At 38.8% G+C, this 15,252-nt stretch overlaps 1 protein-coding gene across 1 annotated transcript in view; it reads right to left on the minus strand.

The window, feature by feature from the left end:
• The window catches only part of celsr1a (cadherin EGF LAG seven-pass G-type receptor 1a), a gene marked incomplete at its 5' end in the record, with an annotated part of 91,709 nt that overhangs the window by 28,324 nt on the left and 48,133 nt on the right, over nt 1-15,252 (minus strand). Inside the window, 4 exons of the mRNA XM_079263500.1 lie at nt 2,873-2,953; nt 9,853-9,941; nt 11,696-11,811; nt 13,505-13,727. Coding sequence (XP_079119626.1) covers nt 2,873-2,953; nt 9,853-9,941; nt 11,696-11,811; nt 13,505-13,727 — 509 coding nt within the window. The remainder of the gene's footprint in view (nt 1-2,872; nt 2,954-9,852; nt 9,942-11,695; nt 11,812-13,504; nt 13,728-15,252) is intronic.

Genomic DNA, 15,252 nt, shown 5'->3' on the forward strand with positions numbered 1-15,252 from the left:
TCGGGTGTGAGTAACTGAATCCTTTTTGGAACGGATTGAGAAAATTCTCCCTGCACACAATTGTGTCTCAAAATCAATTCTGATTGGTGATTTTCCACAACTTTTGCCAAATAAATTAAGTGTAAATCAGACATCTTACAGTTCATTATGTTTACACAACTGTTGCTTTTCTAAGCAGAGCTAGAATTATCATACTCATCTTGAAATTGCTTTGGCTTGCTAACGTACAATCACATGTTGGCAACAACAGCCCTTGTTATGTATTTAAATCAGTGACAGAGCAGTAAAAAAAAAAAAAACACTTAAAGGTAAGGCCTGATGATAATGTCATAGCAGAATTGCAATAAAGCCACATGAGGATGAGATAAATAATACATAAGTTAGGAAAGACAAGAGAAAAAGAGAATGCAAATTTAACCTGTTGAGGCCATTGCATTTTTTAGGCTTAAAAATTGCAGACAGTGTAAAGGAAACACTTGAGAAATGTGTGAAGATGAGTAACTTTCAGGAATCACTGGATAAAGTAAAGAATAAATTAAGATGGTACACAGCACAATTCAAAAATGTTTCAGGCTCACGTAAAAAGACGGAAAGAGGAAGAAAATGAATATCCCTTTGGATTGATGCAGATGTTGCAGCTGTTAAATCACAGTACAACTAACTCTTAAAAAAAAAAAGAGGAAAAGAGAAAGAGAAAAAAAAACAAGAGTATCTTTTGTACTGACAGTCAAGACAGTCACCAGCCTACCCCAAATGGGGGATCTGAAGTTTCCTCTCTCTTGATTCAACAATGACACTCCTCTGGGATTTTTATCCTTCTTTTTCTGTCCCACCAAAGTTAATAACAGGTTTCTGTCGTGCTACATGAAGTGTGTAAAATTCCCTCTGTTCTATGTCACAAACTCAGGCATCACAGGAGTGTGAGAAGGTAATGGTTATGCCTTCATGTGAAGGCAGTGTAACGTAGTGGTCCTCAAACTTTCTGAGCCATGAACCTGAAGATTACAGACCCCCACTCCCTGTGCAGTGAGTGATTCATTGTGGATCATCATATAAGTGTAAGGCTGGAAAACAGTAAGAATCTTATATGAATTTTGATCAATTTTGACAGCCTTGATAAAAATCCCAAAAGTATTTGCTAAATTTGAAGTAAATATTTTTCACAAGTATCTGGCGACCTCTGAAATGATCTTACATCGGCTATAGGGGTCCCGAACCCCTGCTTAAAACAATACATTCACACACAAGCATTAAATAAAACAAACACTCCCAAAAATTACAAACAAGTAGAAACAATTGGAGAGGATGGAGCAGTGTGTGAGCTGTGTAATATTTGAAGTACACACTCGTTCCAAGACATATCTTACCAATGCTGAGTGTTGTTAATCCACCCTGTCAGACTCAGTGCTTCAGCCTGCCAGTCTCACTCCAAATAACACAAGATCATTACTCACAGAGTGCTTACCGACCTGCTTGCCTGCCAAGGTTCAGACGTGTTTATTTCACCTGAGCAAACGTCAAAGGAGGAAGTTAATGAAAGCTGACAGATGAGAAAGAAAGACTTTCCTTTCTGCTTCCACACCAGTAAAGAGTGATATTTTACTCTATATTTTGGAGATAGTTACTCAGTGACAGAATTTTTCTGCAAGTGAAAATCTTTAAATGTTGTAAAAAAAAAAAATTAAAAAAAAACAAGGAAAAGAAAGAGCTTTGCAAGATGACTCAGGCCGAGTCAATTAAAAGATGGAGGACCAACTTTTTATACCTTCATTGCAGGTCCTTGGGGGAAACTGTCTTCTATGTTTTGCATGTTTCCCTGCTCCAACACACCTGATTCAAATAAATAGATCTGCTCAGCAGCTTATCGTTAAGTTCTGCACAGGCCTGTAAACAACCCACTGATCTGAGCCTTGAGTTTTTTTGAGAAAAAAGAAAATCAAAAAAACAGCTGCAAAGTCCTGCTTTAAATTTTGTATAATTTAATTCAATAATCTTATAATACATTATTATTTTCCTCAGGGTAAAGGAGATTTCAAATTTCATTCTACTTAAGCAATTTATTTTTAAAAAAAAAGACTTATCCTGTTGAACTGATGGGCAGTAGTTGGAGCTTTGTTGAAACTATTAAACTTTTTATTAACTGCACAAAACAAAAAAAAAAAGAAAAAAAAAAAAAAAGGTCTTTTTATCCCTTGACAAAAAAACCCCCAAAAACATCAAAGATCTGTGTTGTGGTGGACTAAGACAACTCAGAACACTGTCTGAGCATCCCTCTTGTTTCTCTGTCATATGTGATAAAGAAATCAGTCATTGTTGGTCTATTTCTCCTCAAGAAAGTTTTGTCAGTTTGGCGAATATTTACACTCATATCTATGGAGTTATGCACCGTTAGGCATTTGAAAGACTGCATAATCCACCTTTCTTGGTTTAACACATGAAATTTCTCATTTCTAATGAAGTGAGATGCAGATTGATACAATTCCTCCTTGAAACCAAATATGTAAACATCATTTAAAAAGCCCCAAATCATGCAACACACACTACATCTTTTCAAGAACAAGAAAGTTCCACATGACTTGGAAAAAGTTATTCCATGCATGTGGATTTGTGACATCATGTCCTACCTCTAAGAGTCAGAAGAAAGTCGGGTTTCACAGGAGCAAAGTCTACAAACTCTCTGCGGTCAAACAGACAAACTGAAACCCACACCATCAACTGGAGGATCTTTCCAGACGGTCAAAGCTCTAACACCCATGCTTTAGAGGCCAAGTTAACTGTGTACATGTACAGGCTAGTCTAGGGACAGAACGGACACCATATTAGACCCAGGGCAAGAAAAGCACCTATGACTAGGCTAGAGGTCAGAGGTTACCTCCTTCTGATCGAGCTCCAGCCAGGCCGTATAAAGCGGGACACGCAGACCCCCACTGGAGTCCACCAGACTCCCCCCGTCCTGGGAGAGAGACACCATGGGAGAGAAAGACACCGCATTAGACCTGCTGCCCACAACCAAGCCACATCACTACAGTATACATTGATGAATGCTTACTGATGTGAACTGTTCACCGCTTCCTCTGAAGTCGTCTGAGAAACACGCTCTACAAAGCTGCATGTGCTTTGTGTGTTTGGATTTTTGCATGTCCATATCTGTTCAAGTGTTTGAACACATCAGCACACAGCACATCCACATCCTTGTGCGTTCGCTTTGTGTGTTAACAAAGGCTTCCATGCTCAAGTGTCTGTGGTTATGCCTGCAACCAGCCAGTCCACAATGATGACATCCAAAGCTAAACGTGATTTCCTCTTTTTCCACTTCAAAAACACCGCTCCCACCACCTTGCACAATAGGCTGCAACTCATGCACTGAAGCCTTTGGACAAAAGTGTCTAACTGATTTATGTCACACTGGGAAAAACCAAGATGTGTGAAGAGCAGGTGAAATTTACAGCAGAAAAAAAAAACAGGGGGAGGCATTCCTCATGGGACAAGCATGCAAAAGCCGCAAAATCGTGCTACCGTGTGTTGAAGTCACTTGCATGGCATTGACATATAGTGCCATATAGTGGGCACACTTTCCCATTAGATTTAATGCTGACGTAAGTCCAAACTTTTGAGTGGTACAGTAAAAGACACGCCACAATTCTAATGTTGTTTTACCATGCAATGTGATTTCTCCTCTCAGAAAGAGTTCAAATGGTTTAAACAGTGATACACACTTCTTAATGTATTAAAAGTAAAATAGAAGCCCCATGGTAGTTAAAACTACTGCCAATGTTTACGTAGTGATAACCTTAACTGTCTAGAGGTGTGCGGAAACCAACGTCAAGAAGAACAAAGAACAGCATGGCCTCTTCCTTCGAAAACACAACCTGCTGGGGGACACTGAGTCTGGGGCTTCACCTCAAAAAATAGCTTGACCTTTCTGAAAAACACTTAGCAGAAAAAAAACACACCACTGTCTGTACAGAAACACATTACGTTGCAGCCCCTCTTCTCTCTCTCTCTCTCTCTCTCTCTCTCTCTCTCACACACACACCCCCACACATACACACACACCAGCTGCACCCATCACTGTGAGCAGCTGGTGACATCTGTGTGACATTGACACCAAATTAGGACTCCATATCTCCCTCTAGCTCATCACAACCACCCAGAAACGCCACATGCAAACTATAACAAAAGGGTAGGATTGACAACATTCATTCATTCATCATTTTCTAAACCGCTTAATCCAATTCAGGGTCGCGGGGAAGCTGGAGCCTATCCCAGCTGGCATTGGGCAAAAGGCAGGGTACACCCTGGACAGCTCGCCAGTCCATCGCAGGGATTGACAACATGATGTAAGATAAATGGAATCTTGTGTCATATGTCCTAATCACTTACTTTTCCAGCAATAAATAACTATGAAATGTATAATTTACACCAGACACAAGCCAAAGGTACTTTCTTGAAGTGACAAGTCTCTGAGGTTTTCATTACTGGATTGTTGCAGCTGTTCAGACCAGTGTGACTCCACTTCCTTCACAAGTCTCATTTGGTCCACTTGGCCTCATCTTAAGTGTATCTCAATTATCACACTCTACAAGGAATACACTTCTCGTATATCCTGCATGCTCTGTGACCACATCTTTCTGTCATTACATTTTACAGTCCTATAACTTCTCTCTCTCACACCCCCGACTTCCCTTTCTTCATTTGCTAATTGTTTTTAAATTAAGTCTCTACATGAAAGTATTTGAGTTTAAATCAAGATTTAGTATAATCTTAAAGAAAGAAACATGTAAACAGTCAAAATGCTCCTTTGGCTTAAAAGTCTGCAAAAATAAAATCAGAAAGCTGCAGGTGGCAAAAGAGGGTTTTACTCCATATAAGGGTCCTGTATGCTGCAGCATGGAAGTACAGCAAGTACATTCGAGTTTTCTACGTATTCATTAAAAAAATCATTTAAAAAAAAAAATTCTCAAACGTTCAAGCTGCATGTGTTCTTATAAGAGTGACAGGTTTTGAGATACAGCTGGGCGTTGAAGTTACAGATGGAGCACAGTTGGAATGCAAAAATACACTGAGAGTACATTAAAAAGTATCACACTATGCTGTGAAACAATTTGCACGTATGCTCTGATGATGAAGGCTGTGCTACGCAAACAGCACCAGTGAGACCCGAGTGAAGAACAGCAGGAGCAGAAATGAGTGAGCTTTCGGTACTTGCTGGTGATAAGAGCCAGCTAAGTCTGTCTGGGAATGCAGTCTACACACTGCAAATATCACAGCACGCATTATCCAGCATGACATGACACTAATAACGTGTAATTTCACGCATTAAAAGCAGCACACAGCAAACATACGTGCAGCTATTTTTGTAGTTTTCCTTCACTAAATTTGGAACCGTGTGGATGGATTATAAGTTATTTATAGCTTTGGTTTACTTATAGTGGTTCACTTGCACAATGTTTGTTTTATGTCACTGACTGAATGCATGTACAGTTACAGATGATAATCTTTGCTGATGATATCTGAGAGTTCATATGGAGAGAAAAGACTGACAACAAAATCTTCACATGAAATAAGCCAAACACTGAAAATGTGTAACTGCTGTGATTAAGTTTCATTCATTTATTTGATTTATAAAAAGGAAATCTGAGTAAAATTTTAAAAGTTTAAATCACCAATAGCTCCATCCCAGAAGATCTCAGTTCATAAGTCAGAGGAGCAAAACCTTTAAAATGTTCCTGCATTCATGCTGTTCTTCTGCTCGTTATATGGTTTGCGTCATATCAAACTCTCTGCAAAGCTGCATGGCAGTCTGGATAACAGGTCATACTCTAAGAAGCAGGATATCTCACTAACAACGGGCTCCCAGGCTACAAATAATAAAAGCCTACCGATATCAGTTTATCCAAAGTTTTCTTTTTTTTTTTTTTAAATTGTCTTGTCCAACATTTAAGCAAGCAGACTGATCTTCTGGATGCTTTGTTCTGCTGAGCAAATTTACTTTGCCAAGGGGAGCTTTGAGAGATATAATGATCCCCTTGTATTTTTGGATTCTTATTTTATTTTTCTATTTGTTTTGGATAATTGTTTGTATTACCAAGTTTATGGTGCTGGACCAGACCGGAGAGGACAGAAGAGAGATAGAAAGAGAACAGAAAAGAAAACAGAGAAAAGAGAAAGAGATCAATGCATACACACATATACACATACATACCCCCCTACATACACACACACTGTTTATCCAAAGTTTTCAACTACATCCTTAAGTTCTCACCAGCAAAAAAAAAAAAAGGTTTGTTGGCTATTTGAAGGCACCTGAATTAAACTTTTTCTGTCCAAGTCAGGGCCAATGATACATTTTCAAGTTAGTTTGGATTCAAGTAGTTATATAGAGTTTGATTTTTTTTTTTATTATGCTGAGATTATAGTCAGTAAAAAGACCCATGCAAGTGCCCCGGCAGACAGCTATGATACAACCGACATCCTGCCATGTGTCCTGCTGCTAGTCATTTCCTGTAGCACATCAAACAACACATCAAAACCCAAGACAAAACCTCCTGCTGCTCCAAGAATACCCTTAACACTTTTTGTGTATCCTGTTTATTTAGTTTACCGACATTCTTGGCTATCCTTGAGACATTACTTCATGAAACTTCAGAAATGTTTCTTCTTTCATTTCTACTGTGCAGCATTAGAGCAGTGCAAACTTTCACAAATATGCACTCTTGACTTGTCTGCCATCCATAGTTATGAACACACACACACACACACACACACACACACACACACATACATAAAGTGGTCCAATCAACCCTGATCAATGCAACTATGGCTAAGCTATGTCTGTTGTCATGCCAACCCTCCCTTGACCTTGGACCTCTGTTTTTTAGGAGGCACCGTGATATTTGTGAGGATAGGCACTGGAGCTTTAGGAGGGGGTACTTATAAGACCCTTCACAACTTCACCCACCTAATCATCTGACATAATAAATCACCATCTCTGTGTGCAGTGTGTGAGTGTGTTGTTAGGACCGTTGAACACTTCTGGACCTTAGATTAAGTTGAACAGATTGACAGGAAATGTATCGAGATGGGCAAAATTCAAACTAATGACAAACTAAATATGGTTGCACAATATTTTAAGACTTCAAAAAGAAGCATCCAGATATCTTCAAGAGGATCTCAAGCAATAATAACAACTGGGCCAAAACATTGATCTGCATTATTTATGGTTTGACGGCATTCACCTATTTACTTTTCCAAAGAAGACATGCCAGTAAACTAGCCCTAATTTCCTCAGATAGTGGAAGTGCCAAACTGTTTTGTGGTTGTTTTTAATATAAAGAAGCTAAACTTGAAAGTATGACATGCTTGTCTGGAGCAAGATGTTTTTATGTAAATTGTCTATTATGCTCAGCTACAATTTTAAGTTTGGTATCGGTTTCTATAACTTTTTTTTTTTTTTTCTCAATCGTTATTATCCATCTTAACTAAATTCTCTTTTTAACCAAGCTGACATGATAAAATTTCCAAGTCCACATGACATGAATGTGAATTACATCATACTTGCAGAGTCGGGCTGTGATCTTCTGCCTCGTCTCTCTGGGCTGTGAAAGCCGTCCCGCCTACAGACAAATGCCTGTGCGTGAATCTAAGACCTAGTGTCTTTTCATCCGCAGCACACATATGTAGCCCTTCATTCGTGTCTGTGCAGTCTCATGTCAACAGACCTAATCCATTGTGAGAACACTACTGCTTTCTGCCAGATACATTTTCACTAATCCCTCGAGCAACTGATGCAGGATTAAATTACCATCAGTCAATCTGACTTCTGATCATTCAGCTCATAATGGGGAAAAAAAGGAGGAAGAAAAAGCTGACCCAATGTCAGCACAGACAGCCTTGGGCTAATTTAATGGAATGTGGCACCAGCTCTACAAATCACTGCTCCATATTAAGACTGACTTAGTGGAACACACCCATCTATTGCTTTACACACCAATAACACCAACAATGCACTGATAATGCTAGTGTAATACAAGTGTGTTTTTGTGTGCAGACTACTTGCGTCTGCTTGCCACAGCAGCAGAAAGTAAGCCTATAGGATCAGCTCAGCTAAATAAATAGCAGAAGCAACCTGCACTGAACAGGAATGCAGCAGGAAATCTCTTAGGATGCAGCAATTAATCTCTCGTTTCCACGGTGATGTTCTTACAAATCTTGACAACCTAATAACAAAACAAAACAAAACAAAGAAGCAGTCAGTGCCAACAGGCAGTATCCTGTACATAATACCACCAGCATTTGAAGGCCTTGCAGCAGCACTAAGGCAGGTTTAAAGCATTGTGTCTTTGGCATCATTATGCTGTTTGGAAGTTGAAGAGGACACACAGCCTAAATGCACCTCAAACAATAGATACAGATGTGACCCTGCAGCTAACAAGGTAAAGTACGGCAGCCTGATTCATCACCTTCACTGAATACGTCCCTGTCAAGGCGACAGAGTATGCTATAGGCTCTCTCAACAACACAAGCAAAAGGTGAAAAACCTGTGAAATGCGAGAGGGAATGCATTGTAGCTGAGTGTTAGACCAAGAAAACGAGCACTCCCTTTAATACACTGCAAAAGACAGGAGCTGGTGAAACATGATGCTGCTTCTGGGGTCAGGCCAGTGATGCTGCAGCTTTCACCATCACATACATAAAGAAGTGAACAGAAAGGAAAGAGGGAAGAAAGTGCATGTCAGAGGGTATTGATGTCTATTGTAAAAGCTGAGCAAAGCACATGCATACCTGTTTGCAAATCATGGTGACTCATGACAGTTGAACACACTGATGTCATGTCACATAAGAAAGATTGAGAGTTATATTCTTTTTTTTTGTTTGTTTGTTTTTTTTGCTGTCAATAAGTGAAACTGATCTTTAACCAGGAAAGGTATTTCCATGTGCACGTAAACAGTTAATCAAGAATTACACACAATATTGCAGCTTCTTATCAATGATGAAAATGATGTAAGCCATCTTGGACAGAAAATCCTAAATACAAGCAAAAAACTTTGAATTCTGACGACTGAAAAGACAAACAAACAAAACAAACAGCCAGACACACAATATGCACAATAGCTTGTGCATCCTCTGAAGGACAGTCTTATCCAATTTCCTGTCTGGTCTAATGTTATAAGAACAATACCTTTAGGCTGTGGAAGTTTGTTGGAAAATAATACCATCTACTGATTGCAAAGTACACCTCTATAATATAATACTGAAGCTTAAGATGATACCTGAGCAAGGTATTGCAATAATCAGTGCCTCTTATATGACTGAATGAAGAAGGAAAAAGATCATCGTGAGAACATCTTAGAAATTCACTGAAGACTTAGATTTGCATTAATTGTGTATCGAGGCTGTGTATGAAAACAGCAAGGACGGCATATATTTGGTTATCTACTAGAATATATAGTTAATGAACGTCTGACCCCTAAAGCTGATGCAAGGCGCCACTACTTCTTTCAAAGAAAGTGCGCTAATTGACTCAAGCTGAGCGAAACCTTCTCTTTTAAGCTAATCTCATGACTTAGCAGTCAAGGTTGCTTCGGTAACTTTAAACAAAACTATATTTCACACATTCAACTCCCGCAGTACATCTCCTCAACTGATTCATTATCAGCACTGGATGATGATAATATGATGATGAGATGATATGAAGTATGAATCTTTGATGAATCACACTTGTTTATAGTGATACTGTAGAATATACAAAGCAAAAATCATTAAAGTCAATACTGGTACTAAAGTAAAAACTGTAAAGGGAAGCGTAGAAGGAGCAGAAACACCAGGAAGTCGGTTGATTACTTTCCTTACCCTGTTGTAGTAATGGAGCTGGACTGTGTGCCACTGGCCATCACTGACACCACCTGGGATGTATGGAGACACGGTGGTCTTTCGCTCACCTGGATGGCAAGTCAAAGCAGAAATAAAGATGAGGAGAGTGGTGAGATAGGGAGACTGGATGGGAAGGAAGCACAGATGTAACTTTAAAGTGTTTGTTTTATTCTGACTAACAAAACTGAATGAAACTCCTGTGTTTAAGGAGAAAAGTCTGCAGATTCTGATCCTGCTGAAAAATACACCCGACTCATGTCCTGACAGTTTGCTTTTCAGGACAAAGAAAACAGGCTATTATAGAACAGCCTGGGAAGTGATTCTTAAGTTTCCTTAACTTGCATAGCAGTGCTTATCTTCAGTGATGTCAGCACTGGGATGTAGCCACATTGTGCAGAGATCGGGTAAAACTTGTTTATGTTTTTTTAAATCCAATAACAGTCTTTTTCAATGTTAAGCAAGCAAGCACAAAACATACAAGAACATCCATGAACAGAGCTATTCATGTATAAGAACAGAAAAAATATTATATGTAACATGTTAAATTACCATGCTTATCACACCATTAACACTGTTAATAAGTTACTTTATAGGTAAATGATCTTAACATGCACAAACACACAAAGAACATCAATCAAGAGTTGAAAAAGCTCGTATCACTCTGTGGCATCAACGGGTCTGAGTCAGAAGGCTGTAGAGCACCACAGCATCAGATTTACTGAGGGTTTACTCTGTTTATCAAGGGCAGGAGCTGCCTGCGCAAAAACTCATTGCACTGGCAATAAGCAAACACCAGTCTATCACTGACTAGTGGTGTCTCCATGTTTTTGCAAGAGTACATGTGAAAGTAGCGATGACCTATTTTTTTTTTTTTAATAAAACAAAGGAAAAAGAGAACTGCATGTGGTGATACAAGTCTTTTTACAGTGTTGAAGTGGGGCACTAGGAGTTGGCTTCTTTCCCAAACCAGCTTCACCCAACGTAATCATATTAAACTGGATTCCTCCCTGTATGGTGCCATGGGAAAGTGGACCAAGTCTGAAAACAAATGTAGCCACCCCAAAGCATGTGTGCTTGATCAACAATTTACCAGTTTTCAGTATTAACAATGACTGAGGGCACATGTGGGATTACACTTAAGCAAGGATGTATGTTCATATTTTAGTGTGAATGAATGCTTTGAAAAAATCTGTTTATCTGTGTTACCCGTAGTTCAATGACTTTAACACACCCTGTTCAGTGGGTCCAAAACAAGTCCAAATCACCTCACCACCATGCTTGACAGTTGGTTTATTGTGTTTGTGTTGATATTCTGATTAATCTCATTTATATGATATTGCTCCAGAAGTTTTGTGGGTTTTTTTTTTCAGATTCAACTTTGCAAACCCAAGTCAAAACTCCATTCTCCTTCTAGAGAAGAGGCTTTTCTCTGGCAACTCTTCCAAACAAGACATACCTGTTCAGTCTTTATTCTAACTGCAGTGTCATGAACTTTAACTGATTGTGTTTAGTTAATTCCAAAACCTGGAAAGAACTTTTATGAGTATACACTTTCTTTTTCTCACGCCTGCATGAATGATCATGTTTAAACTGGTACGCATTTGGATATTTGTACTCACAACATACCATCATCCAAAGAAACCACACACTGAAAAGAAATATTTAACCAGGTATTTGTAAAGGTCACTTCACATAAAGTGCATTCATATATTAAGAAATCTGCTTACAATACTGCTGACATACACAATTACTTGAAGTGGTAACAACATACCCAAGCAAGAAAACACACACACACACACAAAAAAAAAAAACAGGGCCTAACCTCCAGAAAAAGTTAGTTGAATCTGTTCATCGATGATCTCCAGGGCAATGAAGTCATGTTTCTCATTGAACCTGCCATTGTAGAGAAGCAGGGCATTCCTTTCTCGAGTAGCAAACCTGCAGCAACACAAGAATTACAGATGTTTTAGCTGATAAAAGTCACACTTAAATCAAAATAACAAACATTCAGATTTGTGCCAGCGAAAAGACTGAATAAACTTTGCCTTTTAGTGCTTTATGCTTACATTTCCTCTCACAGACCATAACCGAAAGGTTGAATACCATGTAGATAGCTTTATGATAACAGGCTAAGGAGCAACTGAGGAAAAAGATCTTGCCAAGGAAAGTGTGTAAAAGGATGTGCACTGCAGAGAGGAAACTATTTCCCTGCCTTAAAAGATGTATGAGTAGTACCCACTAGGCAAGGGTACAAAGATCAGATGTGTGGTTGCTTGTGCCAGTGTTTGGATTATAAGGTGAGGGCACAGGAGTCAGCCGACAGATGCCAGCGAGGCCAGGAAGGCAGGAAGTCAGGATTGCTGTAACCAAACACTGATAAGGGAAACTCATCATGCAGCCTTTCCTGTTTTCACCCCACTGCAAACCTTTCTCACTGTCATGTCGGTGAATTCTGCATTACGAGGCTCACCTCAATTATTACTGGACACAGTTTGTTTGAGTAAATGAGAAGAATAGATGAAAAAATGTCCCACTCCCATGCAAAATGCACTGACTTAATATGTGTGTGTGCATGTGTATTCAGAGGGAACAATGAAATTGTGTACATGCCTTGGCACGCCCCAGCACACTTTAGCTCACTGAACTCAACCGTGTTTAAGTTACATTTCTCCACACACAAACACTGAGAAGAGTAATAAATGCAAAGAGTGTGTGGAAGTCTTTTTCTTTACGCATTCTTGACTGTAAAAATGAGCACTTACGGCTAACTAGTGGAGTGTGACTTTAATTCTGAGATTAGGTGTGTGAAAATCTAGTCCCACTTGACAAGTTTTACTATTTTTATTTGAGGTTAGTTGGAAACAGTAAAAATTCATAAGGTTATGGAGACTTGTCCAGCATTAAAAAAGTGGTACTTACCATTGTATAACAGTTTGTACAAGTCTTTTTTCTTTGTCTTTCTCAGTAAAGTAATCAGGATATCCAACAAACAAGCTAACATAAGTCAACAAACAAGCTAACATAAGTCTAAGCCCAAGTATCTAGTTTCTTCTCCAAAAACCATATTTTGTTTTGTAAATTTGAAAAAAGATAGACTCAGATATAAATATGATAAAAAAAATAAATAAATAACAGAGGCATGTATGTTTTTTTATGTTTTTTTTTTTTTTTTTGCTATTAGCAAATATTAGCTTATTTAATCCCCATAAACAAGCTGAACTAATTAGCTGCTTTGCGAGGTTCACCTGCTCATTAAAGGACCAATCAAATGACAGAAACTCAGAGTGCATTTAACAATGTAGACAAGCACAAGAAAACATGGTCAAATTTAAACCAAACACGAGTCCTTAATTAATATTTATGGGAATTTGGCTTGAATGCTGATTCCAAACAGGCTGGTTTGCTTATTTCAGACACAGCTTTTAACAAAGAATAGTGAGAAAAGAAGTGGAAAAAAATATCTACTAAGAAGTCATTCCCTTTATATTTGTGTCAGACAGAAAACAAAAGCAAGAGTGGACTGACAGAAAGGAAGCAGTTGCGCAAAAAAACACTTTTGCAGTCAGTGCTTATGAAGAGCATCTGTTTTGTGGACTAAATAGGTCAGAAGAGAAAAAAAAAAACATCTTACATGAAGGAGATGGTGAAGTGGAACCTTTGTCGCAGGCCTCTGAAGGTGATGAAGGACTGACCAGGGAAGCTGCGGGTGGTCATCTCACAGTAGGGCTTTTCATACTCCCCAGGTGGACACTCGCACATGAAACCACCCGCAAGCCGGTTGACACACTTGCCACCATTCTTACACACACCCGGCACACACCGGCCTGAAGATGCATTCAGCTCACAATGTTCGCCTACAAGAAAAAAACCCAAAACAAAACAAAATGGGGGATGTTAGTTAACCCAGCTTTAGAGTGCTGTCCCCACCCCCATTGTCTGTCCACTGTAAGACAACACCAAATTGTCTGTATGTATAAGCTGTCTATCTAGAATGACATGCAACACAATGTGGATGGTAAATTACAGTAGTATGATAACATCTCATCAATTTGTCATCATTTGATCTTCTCTGTGAAGCATGCTGTTCACTGTTGACTGAAAAGCAGACTTCAAGTCAGGTGTTTGGAATTTAGTTGTTTTTATAACATGCCTTTGATTATCAGTCAAGCTCATGTATAAAAACCCTCTCGTGCCCTCCCCGCTAATTCTGCTGGTTAAACGCAACGTTGTCTGCTGTTGAGGTTGTTAAAACAGCAGTTTGAGAAAGACTTGTCTCTATTTAAACATGAGAAACGCTGCTGAAAGCATGTTTATAGGACTTATAAAGAGAGTAGGGCTCTTAAGTCAAGTTATTTGACCATGAATGGAGAAAATAGAGGAGATACGAGAGACAGAAAGAAAAGTGATAACATGCAGGATCAAAAATTCTGTTCATGGCTGAATTAATGCTGATAGCATCAAGTAATGTTTGATCAACCAAATATTTCTTTGTATCACTCCCCTCTTCAACGAATAAACTGCATTCCTGTTTATTCCTGAGAAGTTTCCTTGCGATTTGAACCCACTTGACTTCACTCTTCTGCTTCTGCTTCAATTAGATATGCCTGGAATAACATTCCTTATTACAGCTCTAGACACAATTTCAATGCTGTGTTGAGTCATAACTTTAACATATATCTGGCTCAAATTAGACTGCTTTAGGCTCATACTCATATACATTACAGACACATCTGAAGTAAAATGTGGAGGTGAAATCTGGAAATCCTGCTGAAACATGAAAAAACAGCAGTGATCTGAACATTGTATACTGACTGAAAATTGACATTAAGACATTTTTACCTATATATTGAGATTGGCTGACTTCACAAAGATATACAGAGGGTTGCTGATCACATAAATGCAATATAAATGTAACTTTCTGCAGTAATAGAACTTCATGCCCTAAAAAAACTACTCATGAAAGTGTTTCCCACCATGTTATATGCTGGAATGAGAGCATATCTTCCTGTCCTCTCAGACTCTTGTTAGTGTATCCTGCTTAGTGCCTGTTCTTCTTTGGTTAAAAACAGGGAAATTAAATGCAGAAAGGGAGCGATTGAGAAGGCAAAGGAGAAAAAAAAGATGGACCTGACTATTAAACTGGGATTGTGCAGAAATCTTTTACAGTCCATTAATTGAAGTAAACAAATTGCAAATGTTTCAGTGATGTTTATTTGATAAACATCTATGCAGTGACTTTTGTAAGTTGCTATAGTAATAATAAAGTCTATCAGGAAATGCTCTGAAGTAAGGGTCAAATTCCCAGCATGGGAAATTCCTCTTTAATAGACATGTGTGTAGCTTTGCCCAAAAGTAGCAAGCTGGGTCCAGCTTCCTGAT

This window comes from Telmatherina bonti, assembly GCF_933228915.1.
Source record: "Telmatherina bonti genome assembly, chromosome: 23".
NCBI classification, from domain to species: Eukaryota; Metazoa; Chordata; class Actinopteri; order Atheriniformes; family Telmatherinidae; genus Telmatherina; species Telmatherina bonti.